Source organism: Vulpes lagopus, chromosome 1 (genome assembly GCF_018345385.1).
Source record: "Vulpes lagopus strain Blue_001 chromosome 1, ASM1834538v1, whole genome shotgun sequence".
NCBI classification, from domain to species: Eukaryota; Metazoa; Chordata; class Mammalia; order Carnivora; family Canidae; genus Vulpes; species Vulpes lagopus.
The window spans coordinates 160,616,862-160,634,549 of record NC_054824.1 but is presented as its reverse complement, the minus strand read 5'-3'; the positions used below and the strand labels follow the sequence as shown (position 1 = coordinate 160,634,549).

General features: G+C 38.6%; 1 protein-coding gene across 2 annotated transcripts in view; it reads left to right on the top strand.

Moving 5' to 3' along the window:
• Positions 1-598: 598 nt before the first annotated feature.
• Positions 599-17,688, top strand: part of ANKRD45 (ankyrin repeat domain 45) — a 49,339-nt gene continuing 32,249 nt past the window's right edge. For both annotated transcript variants that reach the window (XM_041766678.1, XM_041766587.1), the window contains exons 1-2: positions 599-616; positions 10,212-10,578. In XM_041766678.1, the coding sequence (XP_041622612.1) occupies positions 10,233-10,578 (346 nt within the window). In that variant the 5' untranslated portion in view covers positions 599-616; positions 10,212-10,232. The remainder of the gene's footprint in view (positions 617-10,211; positions 10,579-17,688) is intronic.

Here is a 17,688-nt window from a genome sequence, read left to right as displayed (position 1 = left end):
CTCTCTCTGTAACTATCATAAATAAATAAATTAAAAAAATTATAAAAAAAAATTCCTCAACCAACCTAAACGTTAATTTCCAAGGTCCTTCCACTCCTGACACAGCGGGCACTTGCGAGGTCTCAGGAAACGGACTCGTTGGTGACCATGACCATATACCCTAAGAGAAAGACCTCTAAGGGCCTCGAAAATTAAGCAAGCTGCCCGTCATGACTGCAATCTTTTGCAGTTTTTCAGAAAGCATTCTTGTATTTCTGGAAAACTCTTTAGTTCAAAGCCCAAAGCTAAGACTTAAGAGGGACCTGCCTCCAATACACACGCACGCCTTATTTTTAAATTTTATTTTTTCTCATTGGAAAGTAAAATAAGCATCATAGGACAGAAAAGTCTACAAAATAAAGGACGAGCAGCACCTTCCCCCCCTCCCCCCAGCCCCGGGACGCCGGGATGCAGCCGACCCCGAGGTGCTCCTCCGCGCCGCCCTCGCGCTCCCGCCGCTCCCGCCTCGCCACCTTGACCCTCGCGCGCAGCCGGAACCGCAGCGCTCGGGGCGGCGCCACCGCGCACGGGTGCGCCGTCGCCATGGTAACCGCGGAAGCCGCGGGCCTGGGGAGCGGTGAGTCGGCGGCGGCGCGGGGCGCGGGGCGCGGGGCGCGGGCGGCGGGGGCGCTGGGAGGGAGGGAAGCAGGGGCGGGCGTCTCCCGGCGGGGCGGCTGGGGCCGGAGCGGCAGGGGGTGGGGCGGGCGGCCTCGGACACCCCGGGGGCCCCGCAGGCGTCGAGGCCGGAGGGCGGACCCTGGCGCCCTCCCCTCCGGGACGCGCGCTGTGCCTGCCGCCCCGCCGCTTCCCCTTTCCCAGGCCCGCCTTTGTTGGGCTCCCGTGGCCCAAGGCTGCCCTGGGGACCCCCTCGTCGAGGTGGCGCTTGAAGTCCTCCGGGGACCACGGCTTTTCTTTTCTTTCTTTCTTTTTTTTTTATTTTAAAAATTAAAAAAAAATTTTTTTTGGACCACGTGTTTTGAAGAAAGACTCTAGTTAGCTCAAGGAGCCTTAAGATCTCTTTATCCATCAGGACAACTTGAAGCGTGTCTGCCTCCTTGCCCTTTGTCTATTTTGCTTCTCCGCGTCTCTGGATTGCGCTGTCTTCTCCTTTTGAGACTCCTGCTCTTTTCGGAGATGAGGTGTCCCCGCCTCGGGGAAGCCTTTTCCGAGCCGGCGCGCTGAGCTCGGTCTTCACTCTTCGCATCCTTCTACCCCCGCTCTCGGTCTCGGTGCCGGGGCCGACGTGCCGCGGGCTTCCCCCCCTCGATGGTGGGACTGGCCCAGGGCAGCCCCGTGGCCCCCGTGAGGTTCTGTTGCTAGTGTCTTAGCAGCCTCCGGTGGGTTCGCGCTTCGTAGGTAAGAGCAAGAGTTCCTAGACCCCGCTTTCCAGCACCGATTAAGTAAAACCGAGCCGCTGCGGTTCTCATTTCACGAATAAGGAGTGTGGGTTCTGAAGAGTCACGTCGTTATCGCTCAGATACCAGAATTAAGACCAAAGCGTGGGCCCTCTGGCTCACAGACCTTAGGCCATTCTGCCCTCGTAGTCCCAACCCTGTCTCTCTCCTCTCCGTGCTTATGTACTATAGGGACTTTTGGTTCTAGGTACTTGGGTTGCCCTTGTGACTTCTGCTTTTATGGGCAAAGAAAATTTAATTTATTTTTGTCAGTGACCCAGTTTGTTTCTTCCTCTTTTTTTTTCTTTTCTTTTCTTTTCTTTTCTTTTCTTTTCTTTTCTTTTCTTTTCTTTTCTTCTTTCCTTTCTTCCTATTTGTTTATTCATGAGAGAGGGGCAGAGACAGGCAGAGGGAGAAGCAGGCTCCCTGCAAGGAGCCCGATGTGGGACTCGATCCCTGATCTGGGATCAAGCCCTGAGCCAAAGGCAGACGCTCAACCGCTGAGCCACCCACTAGGTCCCCAGTGACCTAGTTTCTTTTGTGAGCGCTCACTCATTGGTTATCAGGAAAAGAAATAATGGAAATGTGCAGTTTGTTTTAAAGTGTAGACCAGTCTGTAATTGGCTTGTCTAATGTTTAATTTCTCTTATGCAAAAAATTCACTCATTGGTTATTAGGAAAAGAAATAATGGAAATGTGCAGTTTGTTTTAAAGTGTAGACCAATCTGTTATTGGCTTGTCTAATGTTTAATTTCTCTTATGCAAAAATATTCAGGTTCTCAGATAACTTCTCCCCTGATTCTCTCCTTGAGATGATGTCCTGATACGTGGGTACATGTGGATGGCTCACGAGATCTTTGGGGGGAATTTCCTGAGGTCTCTTTGTCACGTCTGGGGTCATGTACTTTGTGAACAGATCTCTCCTGGTTTAGTCAGTGCCCTAAGCCCTTGTGACTTCTCTTCCTCACTGGTTGGGGTGATTTGATTCACAGGCCTCCCTCCATACAGAACTTCTTCACCTTGCTACAGCAACCATGTAAAGGCAAGGGTCCCTGAAAGACTCTGCCACTTCTGAATCTCATTCATGTCCTAAAACAGTGGTCCCCAAAGTTTTCGGTCCCGGGACTCCATTACCACTTTTAAAAAATTACTGATCCCAAACAGCTTTCTTTTATGTGGGTTATATTTAGGCATACAGCAAAGATTAGTAAAAATTAGAAATTAAAACTGAGAGTTAAAAACATGTTGATTAATTCTTTTAACAGAACTGGGCAGCCCCGGTGGCGCAGCGGTTTAGCGCCGCCTGCAGCCAAGGGCGTGATCCTGGAGACCTAGGATCAAGTCCCATGTCGGGCTCCTTGCATGGAGCCTGCTTCTCCCTCTGCCTGTGTCTCTGCCTCTCTCTCTCTGTCTCTCATGAATGGAAAAAAAAAAAAAAAAACCTTAAAAAAAATAAGTATTTTCTAAAGCAAAAATATTAGTGAGGAAGTAGAGTTAAACATTTTCAATAGGAGGGTCCCTGGGTTGCTTGGTGAAGCGTCCAACTCTTGATTTCTGCTCAGCTTACCCTCTCAGGGTCATGAGATTGAGCCCCATGTCCAGCTCTGTGCTCAGTGAAGAGTCTGCTTGAGATCCTCCCTCTTCCTCTGCCCTTCCTCCCCCAAATAAATAAATAAATAATAAATAAATATTTTAAATTTCAATATATAGAATATTGATAAAAAGAAGAAAGGAAAAGCTATATGATCATCCTATTAGTACTTATATTCACAGTAAAAATACTTTAAAATATTCTAAAACTTCTGTGTTATAAGAAAAAAAAGTCATAAAGAATAGAATTCTTTGCTCTGTCTTGATGATGATAATATGATGAAGGACACAATCAGCAGTAAACCACCAAACATTTGACAGGAGTGTTTTATTTTCTTGATTAGATGTTGTCTTTTAAAAGGCAGGCCTGGAGCACCTGGGTGGGACAGTGGTTGAGCATCTGCCACCGGCTCCAGTTGTGATCCCTGGGTCCTGGGATCGAGCCCCAAGTTGGGCTCCCTGCTCACAGGGAACCTGCTTCTCTGTCTCCCTCTGACGGCAACCCCCTCTGCTGTGTTACTCTCTCTGTGTCAAATCAATAAATAAATATTTTTTTTTAAAGTTAAATAATAGGCAGACCTAAGGATAAATACCCAGGAAGACTTCACTTTGTCCCTTTATTTCAGAAAGGCTGATCTCAGTTTAATCTAGATTTAGACTAGAACAGTCTTGAGAGTTTAACCATAGACCAGAGTGGCATCAGTTTTAGGACTTAGTCCTAGTCCAGTGGTTCTCAAAGTATGGTCTGAGGATTCCTTGGGAATCCATGAGACATTTTTCAGGAAGTTCACCAGTAAAGCTATCTTCATATGAGTTCTTACACATAACTTGCCTTTGTATTCTCATTCTCTGCCATGTTATAGTGGTTTTCTGGAGGCTAAATGACAGGTGATATCACAACATCACATGACATGACAATGAAAGCAGAAACAGATGTTTGAACTCATCTATTAAGCCAGACATTAAAGGGATTTGCAAAAATGTAAAACAATGCTACCTTCTCATCAAATTTTCCTTGTAAAATGTAGTTATTTTTCATAAGCTATATTTTGTATATTAATATATAATTGTTTTAAGATGAACTAATAAATATTTTAAAGATTTCTAAGTTTTGGGCAGCCCGGGTGGTTCAGCGGTTAAGTGCCGCCTTCGGCCCGGGGCCTGATCCTGGAGACCCGGGATCAAGTGCCACGTTGGGCTCCCTGCATGGAGCCTGCTTCTCCTCCTGCCTGTGTCTCTGCCTCTCTCTCTCTCTCTGTGTCTTTCATGAATAAATAAATAAAATCTTAAAAAAAAAAGATTTATAAGTTTTAATTTTAATATGGTAAATTTTTTTTCTAATATGATAAATATTGATATAGATATAACCCACAAAAAAATTTTGGGAGCTCTCCATTTTTAAGAGTATAAAGGGCCCTGAGATCAAGGAATTTGAGAAATGCTGCCCTAATCATGTTAATTTTGGGCTGATATGGAAATTAAGCTTCATTCAAGGGTATGTCAAGGGTAGCTTTCAGTATTCTGGCGTGAATTATATTTCCAGATTTGATCTAGTTTATTTACAAATCTCTGAATTAACTTGGGACCACACTGATCTCTAGATGCAGAATAATCTGTCTGTAATCAAGTGTTTGGTGGTGGTAGAGTAGAAAATCATTTACTTACACCCTACATAGGATAGCTGTGTATTAGAGAAAAAGAAGAAATAATAATATTACCATCTTTTCTTTTACTTCATGAATGCTTTTGCTGGAGGAATGACGATATAATTAGTGATGATGTGATGATGATAGATTTTGCTTCCTGAGTGCTCAACATGTGCTTGACATATGCATCATCTAATTTGTTCTAATTCTCAGAACAATTAAATAAACTAGGTCTAGTATTATTCCTACAAGGGATTAGGTAAATCACCCAGTATTATGCAGTTAATCAATTGCAGGATCAAGTTGAAAACTCAAGTCTTTCAGACTCCAAAACCCATTGTTCTTGGCTGTGAAGAAAAGCAGAGGGAATTGCAAGCTTGATGTTAATAGTTATTGAACAAATACTTGTCAAGAATTGTGGTAAGTCTGAAAGTAACACAAGAGAAATGTAAACCTTGATCCTTACCCTCATCCAGTTTATAATCTAATTAAGTAGATGTCTTCTATGCTTGAAACAAATAGAAAATAATTTAATACCATACTTGGTAAGTTGTATGTTACAGGCTATATAAAATGGCCTTTGAAGATCATAGAAGAGAGAGGCCTATGTACATTCTAGAGAAGAGTCAAGGAAAGTTTTAGGAAGAAAATAGGTTTATAGCTTGGCCTAAGTAGGATTTGGCTAGTAAGAATGGAGGAGAAAAAAACATTATTCTAGACCTAGTGACAGGAATATGTATGAGATGTAAATAGGATTTTCTCAGTATCTTCAAGGTCTCATGTCCAGGCCCCCAATAAGCCCACGAGGAAAGGCATTTTAAAGCATATTCTGCTTCTCTAAAGTTTGAATATGCATATCTATAGTAGATATGTTCTAGAAAATTACAATGTTATTTATAGGGTGACAAAACAATTTATTGTGTGGTAATGATAGACATTCTTGAGAGCAAAAGAGGATGCCATTAAAAATTACAGCAGGGGAACAGATGTAAATGGGACCCTGGGTACATCGAAACATATGTCACCCAAGCTATTAACCATAAACACATGCTGTCTAACTTCTGTTAAATTCTCTCTTGTTGATTTCCTGCTATAGTTCCATAGAGGTTATTCAAAACTAATGTTTTTTCACCGTGTGGCTTGTACCCCCATTAGTGGGTCATAAAATCAATCTGGTGGATGGCGCCAGCCTTAAAAATTATAATGGGAATGAGATGCCTGGCTGGCTCAGTTGGTAGAACATGTGACTCTTGGTCTCAGGGTCCTGAATTTGAGCCACACATTGGATATAGACATTATTTAAAAAATAAAAAATTAAAAAATATATAATGGAAATAAAAACAGTATATTACATGTAGTAAGTATAAGTAGTATTTTGGTTAATGATACACATGCAAGTATACCCCATATATGCAATGTATCCAGACAAAAGTGTCCATTACTACTGACAGTAAGTTATTTGGTTACCCTATGTTTTAAAAAATATTTTATTTATTTTTTATTCATGAGAGGCACAGAGGGAGGCAGAGACATAGACAGAGGGAGAAGCAGGCTCCCTGTGGGGAGCCTGATATGAGACTTGGTCCAAGGATCCCAGGATCACTACCTGAGCCAAAGGCAGATGCTCAACCACTGAGCCACCCGGGTGCCCCTGGTTACCCTATTATTTTTTTTTTTAAGTTTTATTTATTTATTTATTCAGAGAGAGAGAGAGGCAGAGACACACGCAGAGGGAGAAGCAGGCTCCATGCAGGGAGCCCAATGTGGGACTCGATCCCAGGTCTTCAGGATCACACCCCGGGCTGCAGGCGGCGCTAAACCGCTGTGCCACCAGGGCTGCCCCAGGTTACCCTATTAATAGAAGATATATACATATATATATTTACATATATAAAATTAAAATAAGATATCATTAACTAATATATACTATGTAATACAATAAAATAATTTAGATATACTATGTATAATACAATATATTAAATAGCATATATGTATTTGGACAGGACATCTACCTCATAGTCTAAATTAGCTGTGTAAACTCTAGACATCATGCTTGCAATCCAGTGAGAAGGAATGACACTTTCCCAAAAGTTGCATACTATATAACTTCTTACGTCTACTATTTGGACTTATGGCCACATCATGTTGCAAGAGAGACTGAGAAATAGTTTTATTTCAGTATGAATATTGGTTTTTTAAAAAGGTGTGGTTAAAAAAAAGAGAATGGGGTTCTGTTCCTAAGGAAAGGGAGATCAGATTTTGGGGAAGACAGCTATGTCTGAGTACTATATCAAAGGCTCACATAATCATGAGGAGCCTGGAAATGAGCAGGAACCAAGGGCGCTCTGGCGGGTCAAACCACACGAACCACAGCATGTTCTCATAGCAAGAAGTTTGATCAGTACAACCTTGCTGTCGCTGTGATGAATGACCTTCAATTAGCCTCATGTTCATGTGTCCCTTGTTCAGGTGTTAAGATCCTGGTCACTCACATGTGAAAGCTAGAAAAACTTAACTCACAGATACAGAGAACAGATTGGTGGTTGCCAGAAGTGGAGTTAGGGACAGGTGAAATGGGTGAAGAGGGCCAAAAGGTAAAAATTTTCATTTATAAGATCAATATGTTCTGGGAATGCACTGTACAGCATAGCGAGTATAGTTAACATAACTATTGAAGTAAATACAATACTGTATTGTATTTGAACGTTAAGAGATTAGATCTTAAAAGTTTGCATCACAAATTTTGTAATTATGTGAGATGATGGATGTTAACTTACCCTGGTGATCATTTTATAATGTGTACATAGATCAAATTATTATGTTGTATACGTTAAACTAATACAATGCTATATGTGAATAAAAAATGAAATAATTAAAAACAACAGCAGAAAGAGTCTCAAGATCCTAGGATTGAGCAGCTGATTGGCAGAGCCTAATTTATATTCTTGCCCCCAACCTTGTGCTGAGAGGAGGAGGATCTTGCTTCTTTGGCTTACATAGTGGAAAGTTCCTTTATCTTTCACTAGAAATCTCCAAAATGGAGATTGGGATTCTTTAAGAAAGTGTGTGTGTGTGTGTATGTGTGTGTGTGTTGGGAAGATGGAGAGTTAGATGATAGCACTCAAAAGGATTATAGGTTTTCTTTATATTCTGTAAAATGAAGGAATTAAATGAAACAATTTCAAAGATAAAGTTTGGGCCAAATCTTATGGTGGAGTCATCGTTGATTGGCTAACAACTCCCATTCTCACCCCATATACCTTGCTTGCTTCTTATAAAAGCAGGAAAATTGAGAAACGTTCTTTTTTTGCTTCTTTTAAGTAAGGGATACAATCTGGCCTTTGTTCGGGCTTGTTCGGAGAGATTTTTTTTTGCTTTCCTTTTAAAAAGGATGGATGGCATAGATATCCTCTGGAGGATTCCGCCTTTTTCCTGCTTCAAATGCAGATGTGATGCCAGGAATTATGACAGCTCTCATGTCACTATGAGGCAACAGCCATGATGATGAAGGTCTTACACACTATGATGACATAAAAAGCTAGAAAGAGCTTGGATCTGTATTTTTGAGCTGCTGAACCATCTCCACCTTTAAATTTCTTATTATGTGAGGAAATCTCTTACTTTTGAAAGCTAATCTTATTATTTTTCTGTAGTAATCAAAGAATTCCAAACTTCAACAGCTTATGAGTATTTATATATTTAGTGAAGGTAGAGATTAATGTAGGGCTATGATAGATAGAGATATTATTCTAACTAGATTTCCTTTCCTTCTGATTTCTGAATGACCAAATCTTGCCTATTCTTTATGGCCCAGCTTAAATACTTTTTTTTAAAATTTTTTTTTTTTTTTACTAACTATATGAATCATGTATCCCATTTCCTGTGTCTTCCTCCTACCCTCCTGCCACAAACATGTCCTAAATCTTGTGTTGAATCTTGCTTTTTTTTTTTTAAATAGTGTTCCTGAGTCTATTTGCATTGCTAAAAGTCAATTTTAACTGCTTTGAACTTTACAGAAATATATCTTGGTATATATAATCCAAAAGATTATACTTTTGGATCTACTTTTTCCTGTTAATATTATATTGCTAAGATTTATTTATATTATATGCTTCAGTTACTTATTGCTGCATGACAAATTATCCCCAAACTTTGGTAGTGTAAAATAGCACACATTCATTATCTCCCAGTTTCTCTGGCTCAGGAATCTGGGCACAGCTTAGCTAGATCTTTTACTTTGGCTTCTCTCACAAAGCTGCAGTTAGTGTGTTGCCTGTGACTGCAGTCATCTCAAGGTTCAACTGGGCAGATCCACTTCCAAACTCATTCAGTGGTTGTTGGCAGAGTTAAGTTCCTCATAGGTTAGTGGACTGAGGGCTTCTGTTCCCTCCTGGCTGTTGGCCAGAGGTTGCCCTCTGTTCCTTGTATGATGGCCCTCTCCATCATACACACCAGAAGAGTCAGGGAGAGAATACCAACACCAGTCACAATCTGCTATAACTGAACTGTGGAAATGACATCTCATCACTGTTGCTGTATCTTCATTATAAGAAAGTCACTATGTCCAGGCTGCATTTCAGGGGGAGGAAATTACACAAGGGTATGAATACCAGGAGACAGGGTAAGACAGGGTGAGAGTCATTGAAAGCCATGTTAGAAGTTGCCTACCACATGGTATCACTATAATATGTTCATTTGAACTACTTATACTATTATGATGAATATGCTACAGTTTATGCTCACTCCTTTTCTTGGGCTTTGTTTTCCTGCCAGGATTTTTGCTGTTAAGAACAATGATGCAACAAACATTCCTATACACATGAAGGGCACTGTGCTACTCTTCTCTGAATCATTACCAATTTAGTATGTGTTCTGCCAGAGTGAGCATGAAGAATTCCTTGATTAATTGTGCCTGGAATTAGTCTCATTCCTTCTGAACTCTCATAGCATGCTTCATGTCTTATGATTCTTAGCACATGTTACATTTTATCACACTTATTTTGTGTCATATTTTCTCCCTTGAAATAGTAAGTCATTGAAGGCAGGAAATAAATTTGGTTCTTTCTTGTAATTTATGTAGTGCCTGCACAGCGCTTATAATATTAGTAAGCTTTCAGGGAACAGTTCTGAATGAATAATTCTATCTCAGTGTCAGTGCCTAACTTTAAGAGTTTTAATCTGGCTCCAATAATCCCTCTGTGTTTCTCACTTTCCCCCAGCATGGACCCTTTTTTGGGCAAGTGAATCTGTTCAACATTCATTCTCTTTGAATCTTTTCCTAATAAATCTGGCCACATTGATCTGTTTTTTCTTCTGTTCCGGTTAAATTTACTCTTTATATCACACATTTAGCATTTTAGTATATATTTAGACAGTGTGCACAATAAACTTTTTGATTGCATGGATGAAGTGTCTTATTTTATAATTATTTTCAACTAGTTAAGTATTTTTATCCCACCTATATTGTCAGTTGACTGATAAAATAAGCAAATAAACAAATATTGATTTGTTCAAGTAGATTACTATTACTTTCTTTTTTTAGCCTCAGGTATTTTTGGTGTTAATGGAGCCAGAAGGACCTCCTGAATCAGAGAGTTCAGAAAAGTCAATATTTTTCTCACAGCAAGAAGAAGAAGGAGAAGAAGAAGAAGATGAAGAAGGGAAAGAACCAGAGGAAACAGGCACTGTTAATCCTCTCTTACAACCTGCTCTCACAGGGGATGTAGAAGGTTTGCAGAAGATTTTTGAGGATCCTGAGAACCCTCATCATGAACAGGCCATGCAGCTACTCTTGGAAGAAGACATCGTTGGGAGAAATTTGTTGTATGCGGCTTGCATGGCTGGGCAAAGTGATGTGATTAGAGCTTTGGCAAAGTATGGTGTGAATCTGAATGAAAAAACCACCAGAGGTATTTTGTCTTTTTTCTCTCATCAGTATTACTTAGAACAATCTAAAGATGCCACATACTATCTCTAAAGTTGGATAAATTTGATGTGCCTTCTTTATATTTTGTGTATATTATATGTGTATACATATATATGAATGTATACTATATGCATGTTAATATAGTAAAGCATAGTAGTTAAGTACACATCACTTTTTTTTGAGAGACAGTGTGCATGCGCATTCATGAGTGGGATGGGGGAAGGGCAGAGGGAGACTCTTTTTTAAATTTAAATTCAGTTTAATTAATATACTGTATTATTAGTTTCAGAAGTAGAATTTAGGGACCCCTGGATGGCTCAGTGGTTGAGCATCTGCCTTTGGGTACCAGGATCAGGTCCTGTATTGGGCTTCCTGCATGGAGCCTGCTTCTCCCTCTGCGTGTGTCTCTGCCTCTCTCTCTGTGTGTCTCTCATAAATAATTTTTTAAAAATCTTAAAAAAAAAAGAATTTAGTGATTCATCAGTTGCATATAACACCTAGTGCTCATTATATTAAGTGCCCTTTAATGCCCGTCACACAGTTATCCTATCCTCCCACCACCTCCCCTCCAACAACCCTCAGTTTGTTTCCTATAGTTAAGAGTCTCTTAAGCTTTACCTCCCTCTCTGTTTTCATCTTATTTTTCCTATATATTTTTCCTATGTACCACTATTTTGTTCCTTAAATTCCACATATGAGTGAAATCATATGGTATTTGTATTTCTCTGACTGATTTATTTCACTTAGCATAATATCCTTAGTTCCATCTACATCATTGCAAATGACAAAATTTCATTCTTTTTGATGGCTGAATTTTATATATATATATATATAGATAGATATATAGATAGATAGATAGATACATCAGCTCTTCCTCATCTATTTGTCTGTCAGTGGACATCTGGGCTCTTTCCATATTTTGGCTATTGTGGGCACTGCTGCTCTAAACATTGGGGTGCATATGCCCCTTCAAATCACTAGGTTTGTATCCTTTGGGTAAATACCTAGTAATGCAATTACTGGGTCACAGGGTAGCTCTATTTTTTAAAAGATTTTATTTATTTATTTGACAGAGAGAGAGAGAGAAAAGGAGAGCATGCGCCAGGGGGGAGAGGCAGAGAGAGAAGCAGGCTCCCCCTGAGCAGGGAGCCGGATGCTTGCCTTGATCTAGGAACCCTGAGATACTGACCAGAGCTGAAGGCAGACACTTAACTGACTGAGCCACCCAAGTGCCCTGGGTAGCTGTATTTTTAACTTTTTGAGGAACCTCCATACTATTTTCCAGAGTGGCTGCACCAGTTTGCATTCCCACCAACAGTGTAAGAAAGTTTTCTCTGCATCTTCCCCCACAACTGTCACTTCCTGACTTGTTAATTTTAGCCATCTGACCAGTATGAGGTGATATCTCATTTGGATTTGATTTGTATTTCCCTGATGCCAAGTGATGTTGAATATTTTTTCATGTGTCTTTTGGCCGTTTGTATGTCTTCTCTAGAGATGAGTGTGATACTTTAAAAAAAAAAAAAAGATTTTGGATACTAGCCCTTTACCTGATAAGACATTGCAAATATCTTCTCCCATTCTGTAGGTTGCCTTTTAGTTTTGTTGACTGTTTTCTGTGCAGAAGCTTTTTATCTTGATTAAGTCCCAACCATTTATTTTTGCTTTTGTTTCTCCTAACTTTGGAAACGTGTCTAGGAAGAAGCTGCTGTGGCCAAGGTCAAAGACGTTGCTGTCTATTTTCTCTAGGATTTTGATGGATTCCTGTCTCACATTTAGGGTTTTCAACCATTTAGAGTTTATTTTTTTATATGGTATAAGAAAGTAGTCCAGTTTCATTCTTCTGCATGTGACTGTCCAATTTTCCCAACACCATTTGTTAAAGAGACTGTCTTTTTCCATTGGATATTCGTTCTTTGACCATAGAGTTGAGGGTCCATTTGTGTTTTTTTTTTTTTTATTCCATTCTCTATTCTGTATTCCATTGACCTATGTGTCTGTTTTTGTACCAGTACCGTACTGTCTTGATGATTACAACTTTGTAATACAGCTTGAAGTCCAGAATTGTGATACCTCCAGCTTTGCTTTTCTTTTTCAATGTTACTTTGGCTATTCGGGGTCTTTTCTGGTTCTATACAAATTTTAGGATTGTTTGTTCCAGCTCTGTGAAAAATGTTGATGGTATTTTGATAGGGATTGCTTTAAATGTGTAGATTGCTTTGGGTAGCATAGACATTTAACAATATTTGTTCTTTTAATCCATGAACATGGAATGTTTTTCCATTTCTTTGTGTCTCAACTTCTTTCATAAGTGTTCTGTAGTTTTCAGAGTACAGATGCTTTACGTCTTTGGTTGGGTTTATTTGTAGGTATCTTGTTGTTTTTGGTGAAGTTGTAAGTCGGATACATTCCTTGATTTCTCTTCTGCCTCCTTGTTAGTGTATAGGAATGTGATTAACTTCTGTGCAGTGATTATAATATACTGTGATTTTTGCTGGATTCCTGAGTCAGTTGTAGCAATTTTTTGCTGGAATCCTTTGGGTTTTCTATGTAGAGTATCATGTTGTCTGCAAAGAATGAAAGTTTGACTTCTTCTTTGGATGAATTTGGATGTTTTTTAATTTCTTTTTGCTGTCTGATTGCTGAGGCTATGACTTCTAGCCTTTCTTTTTGATAACTCTGTTGAGGAGTTTATCAATATTATTAATTCTTTCAAAGAACCAGCTCTTAATTTTGTTGATACGTTCTACTATATTTTTGATCTCTATTATTGGTTTCTGCTTATATCTTTATTATTTTTTGTCTCCTGCTAGATTTAGGGTTTATTTGCTTTCTTTATCCAGCTCCTTTAGGTATAATGTTAGGTTGTATATTTAAGACTTTTCTTTCTTTTTTTAAATAATTTTTTAAAATATTATTTATTTATTTATTCATGAAAGACACACACAGAGAGAGGCAGAGACATAGGCAGAGGGGGAAGTAGGCTCCTTGCAGGGAGCCCAATACGGGACTTGATCCTGGGACCCCTGATCATGACCTGAGCCAAAGGCAGACGCTCAACCACTGAGCCACCCAGGCAGCCTTGAGACTTCTCATTTCTTGAGAAATACCTGTATTACAATATACTTACTTCCCTCTTAGGACTGATTTTGCTGCATCTCAAAGGTTCTGAACTGTTATGTTTTCATTTTCATTTTCTTCCATGTATTTTAAAAAATTCTTCTTTAATTGCCTGGTTAACCCATTCATTCTTTAGTAGGATACTCTTTGACCTCCATGTATTTGTGGTCCTTTCAAATTTTTTCTTGTAGTTGACTTTATTTATTTATTTTTAAATATTTTATTTATTTATTCATGAGAGACACACACAGAGAGAGAGAAAGAGAGAGAGAGAGAAAGGGGCAGAGACACAGGCAGAGGGAGAAGCAGGCCCCACACAGGGAGCCCAATGTGGGATTTGATCCTGGGTCTCCAGGATCATGCCCTGGGCTGAAGGTGGTGCCAAACTGCTGAGCCACGGGGGCTGCCCTTGTAGTTGACTTTAGGTTTTAAAGCACTGTGGTCTGAAAATTTGTATGGTATAATCTCAGTCTTTTTGTATTGGTTAATTTGTGACTCTTTCTATGATCTACTCTAGAGAATATTTCATGTGTAATTGAGAAGAATGTGTATTCTGCTTTACGATGGAATATTTTGAATATATCTGTGAAGTCTGTCTGGTCCAGTATGTCATTCAAAGCCCTTATTTTCTTATTGATCTTCTGCTTAGAAGATCTGTCCATTGCTGTAAGTTGAGTGTTAAAGTCCCCTACTATTATTGTATTGCTATCTATGGATTTCTTTAATTTTGTTGCTAATTAGGTTATATAGCTGGCTGCTTCCAAGATAGGGGCATAAATATTTACAATTGTTAGATCTTTTTGTTGGAGAGACCCTTTTATTTTGATATAGTGTTTTTCTGCATCACTTATTCTAGTCTTTGGTTTAAAATCTAGTTTGTCTAGTATAAGAATAGCTTCTCTAGCTTTTTTTGGATATCCATTGTCATGGTAAATGGTTTCCTACTCCCTTACTTTCTATTTGGAGGTGTCTTGGGGTCTAATATGAGTCTCTTGTAAGCAGCATATAAGATGGATCTTGTTTTTTAATCTATCCTGATATCCTATATCTTTTGATTTGATGAGTATTTATTTAGTCCATTTTCATTCAGAGTAGTTATTGAAAGATATGAAGTTAGTGGCATTGTGTTACCTGTAAAGTTCCTGTAGATTGTGTTCCTTTCTGGTCTTTGTTACTTTGGGGCTCTCTTTTTTTTCTTTTTTTAAGATTTTATTTATTTATTCATGAGAGACACAGAGAGAAAGAGAGAGAGAGAGGCAGAGACACAGGCAGAGGGAGAAGCAGGCTCCGTGCAGCCTGATGTGGGACTAGATCCTGGAATTCCAGGATCACACCCTGGGCCGAAGGCAGGTGCTAAACCGCTGAGCCACCCAGGGATCCTCTGGGTTCTTTTTTTGCTTAAAGGATCCTGTTTAATATTTCTTGCAGGGCTGGTTTAGTTTCACAAATTCCTTTAGTTTTTGTTTATTCTGGAACCTCTTTATCTCTCCTTCTATTCTGAATGACAGCCTTGTTGGATAAAGTATTCTTGGCTGCATATTTTCCCCATTTTTCCCATGTTGAATAGATCATACCAGTCCTTTGTAGCCTGCCAGCTCTCTGTGGATAGGTCTGCTCCCAGCCTTATGTTTCTACCTCTGCAGGTTAAAGACCTCTTGTCCTGAGCGGTTTTGGGGATTTTTTTCTTTATCTTTGAAATTTACAGGCTTTACTATTTTACCTATTTTTATTGATTTTGAAGGGTGTTCTCTGTGTCTCCTGGACTTGAATGCTGTTTTCCTCTCCAGATTCGGGAAGTTCTAAGCTATAATTTGTTCAAATAAACCTTCTTCTGTCCCTTAGAGATAGAGAGAATCTTATGCAGGCTCTATGTCCAGCACGGAGCCCACTGTCGGGCTCCATTTCATGACACTAAGATTACAACCTGAGCCAAAATCACGAGTCAGATGCTTAACCAACTGAGCCACCCAGGTGCCCCCACAGACTTCATTCTTAATTAGCTATATGACTTGGGCTAGTTATCTAATCTTTTTGTGCTTCTGTTTCTTCATCTGCAGAATGGGAATAATAATTATATTTTCTTTATAGGATGTTGTAAGGATTAAATAAAATAGTAAATATAAATATTTTATCACAGTAGTTGGCACATAGTAAGTTGATATACAGCAAATGTTTAATAATAATAATGTTATTTCTTTCCTTTGAGGATTTTTTAGTTTTGCAGTCATGATCTAATTAGCTCTTTTTATGCAGTCACTTTTTTTTTCAGATTGCAAATATATTACATAGTCATTGTAGAAAATAGAACAGTGACCTCCAACAAATAGGGAATATACATTTTCTTCATGCTTACATGGAATATTTTTAAAAAATTGATCACAAGTAAGTCCATAAAGTCTCAACAAACAACAAAGGATCTAGAGCATGTAGTCTTTTTTCTCTGACCACAATAAAATAAGATTAGAAAATAGTAACAAAAAGATAACTGAAAATCCCCTATAATTTTAGAAACCAAAGCACACTCTAAATCATCTCTTGGTCATAGAAAATACACTAGAACTTATGTAAGTGACAACAGGATCACTCTACGTCAGACCTGTGGAAAAAACTAAAGTTAAATTCCAGTTTAATGTATATATTGAAACATAAGAAAGATTGGAAATCATAAACAAGACATTTAACTCAAGGAGGTAGAGAAAAAAAACAACTGAGTAATCCAAAGAAGGTAGAAGTAGGAAAAAAGTAGTAGTAAAATAATGACACTGAAAATAAACAATAGAGAAGATTAACAAAACCAAAATCTAGTTTAGTGAAAAAGACAGTTGAGGGACGCCTGGGTGGCTCAGTGGTTGAGCATATGCCTTTGGCTCAGGGTGTGATCCTGCGGTCTTGGGATCAAGTCCCACATCAGGCTCCCTGCAAGGCTCCTCTGTCTATGTCTCTGCCTCTCTCTGAGTCTCTCATGAATAAATAAATAAAATCTTTTAAAAAAAGACAGTTGAAAAACCTTTGATAATATTTGATAATTTTTGAAATTTGATAATATCAGAGAAGTAGAGAGCATAAATAATATTTAGAAATTTATAAAAGCATACACACAGGAGAAACTAAGACTTAAAGAAGTCATATCCATTGACTGATTAATGGATATGCACACACACATACATATATGCAATGAATGTTAACTCAAAAGGAATAAAATCTTGCCATTTGCAATGATGTGGATGGAGCTAGAGTATATTATGCTAAGTGAAATAAGTCAGAAAAAAACACCATGTGCTTGCATTCGTGTGAAATTTAATAAATAAAACAGATGAACAAATGGGAAGGGGGAGAAAGAGAGAAAGGGAAACAAACCATAAGAGACTCCTAACAATAGAGAACAACAGGGTTGATGGAGGGAAGCGGGTGAGAAATGGGCTAGATGGGGTGATGGGTATTAAGGAGGGCACTTATTGTGATAAGCACCAGTTGTTATATGTAAGTGATGAATCACTGGATTCTCCTGAAACCAATATTACACTATATGTTAACTAACTAGGATTTAAGTAAAAATTTGAAGAGAAAATCATTAGAAAATATTATAAATAACTTTATGACAATACATTTGAAAACATGGATGAAATGTTTGACAGTTTTCTTATAAGATATAAATTACCAAAATTAATTTAAAAAATGGAAATCTTGAGTAGATAAATGATTATTTTGAAAAAAAAGAATAAGTAACAAAATAGGCCTCCTTCCCCCACCCCCATCTAACTCAGATGTTTTAAAAGGTAAGATTCATTGCACTTTTAGGGAAAGGTAATCTCTAGCTTATACAATGTTTGGAGAACATAAAGATAGTTGAAAAATTGCTTAACTCATTTTATGAGAGAAACTACTTTTATAGAAAAACTAGTTAAGGACAGTAGTAGAAAGAAAAATTATAGACCAATCTCAATAACATGCAAATATCTTAAATATAATATTA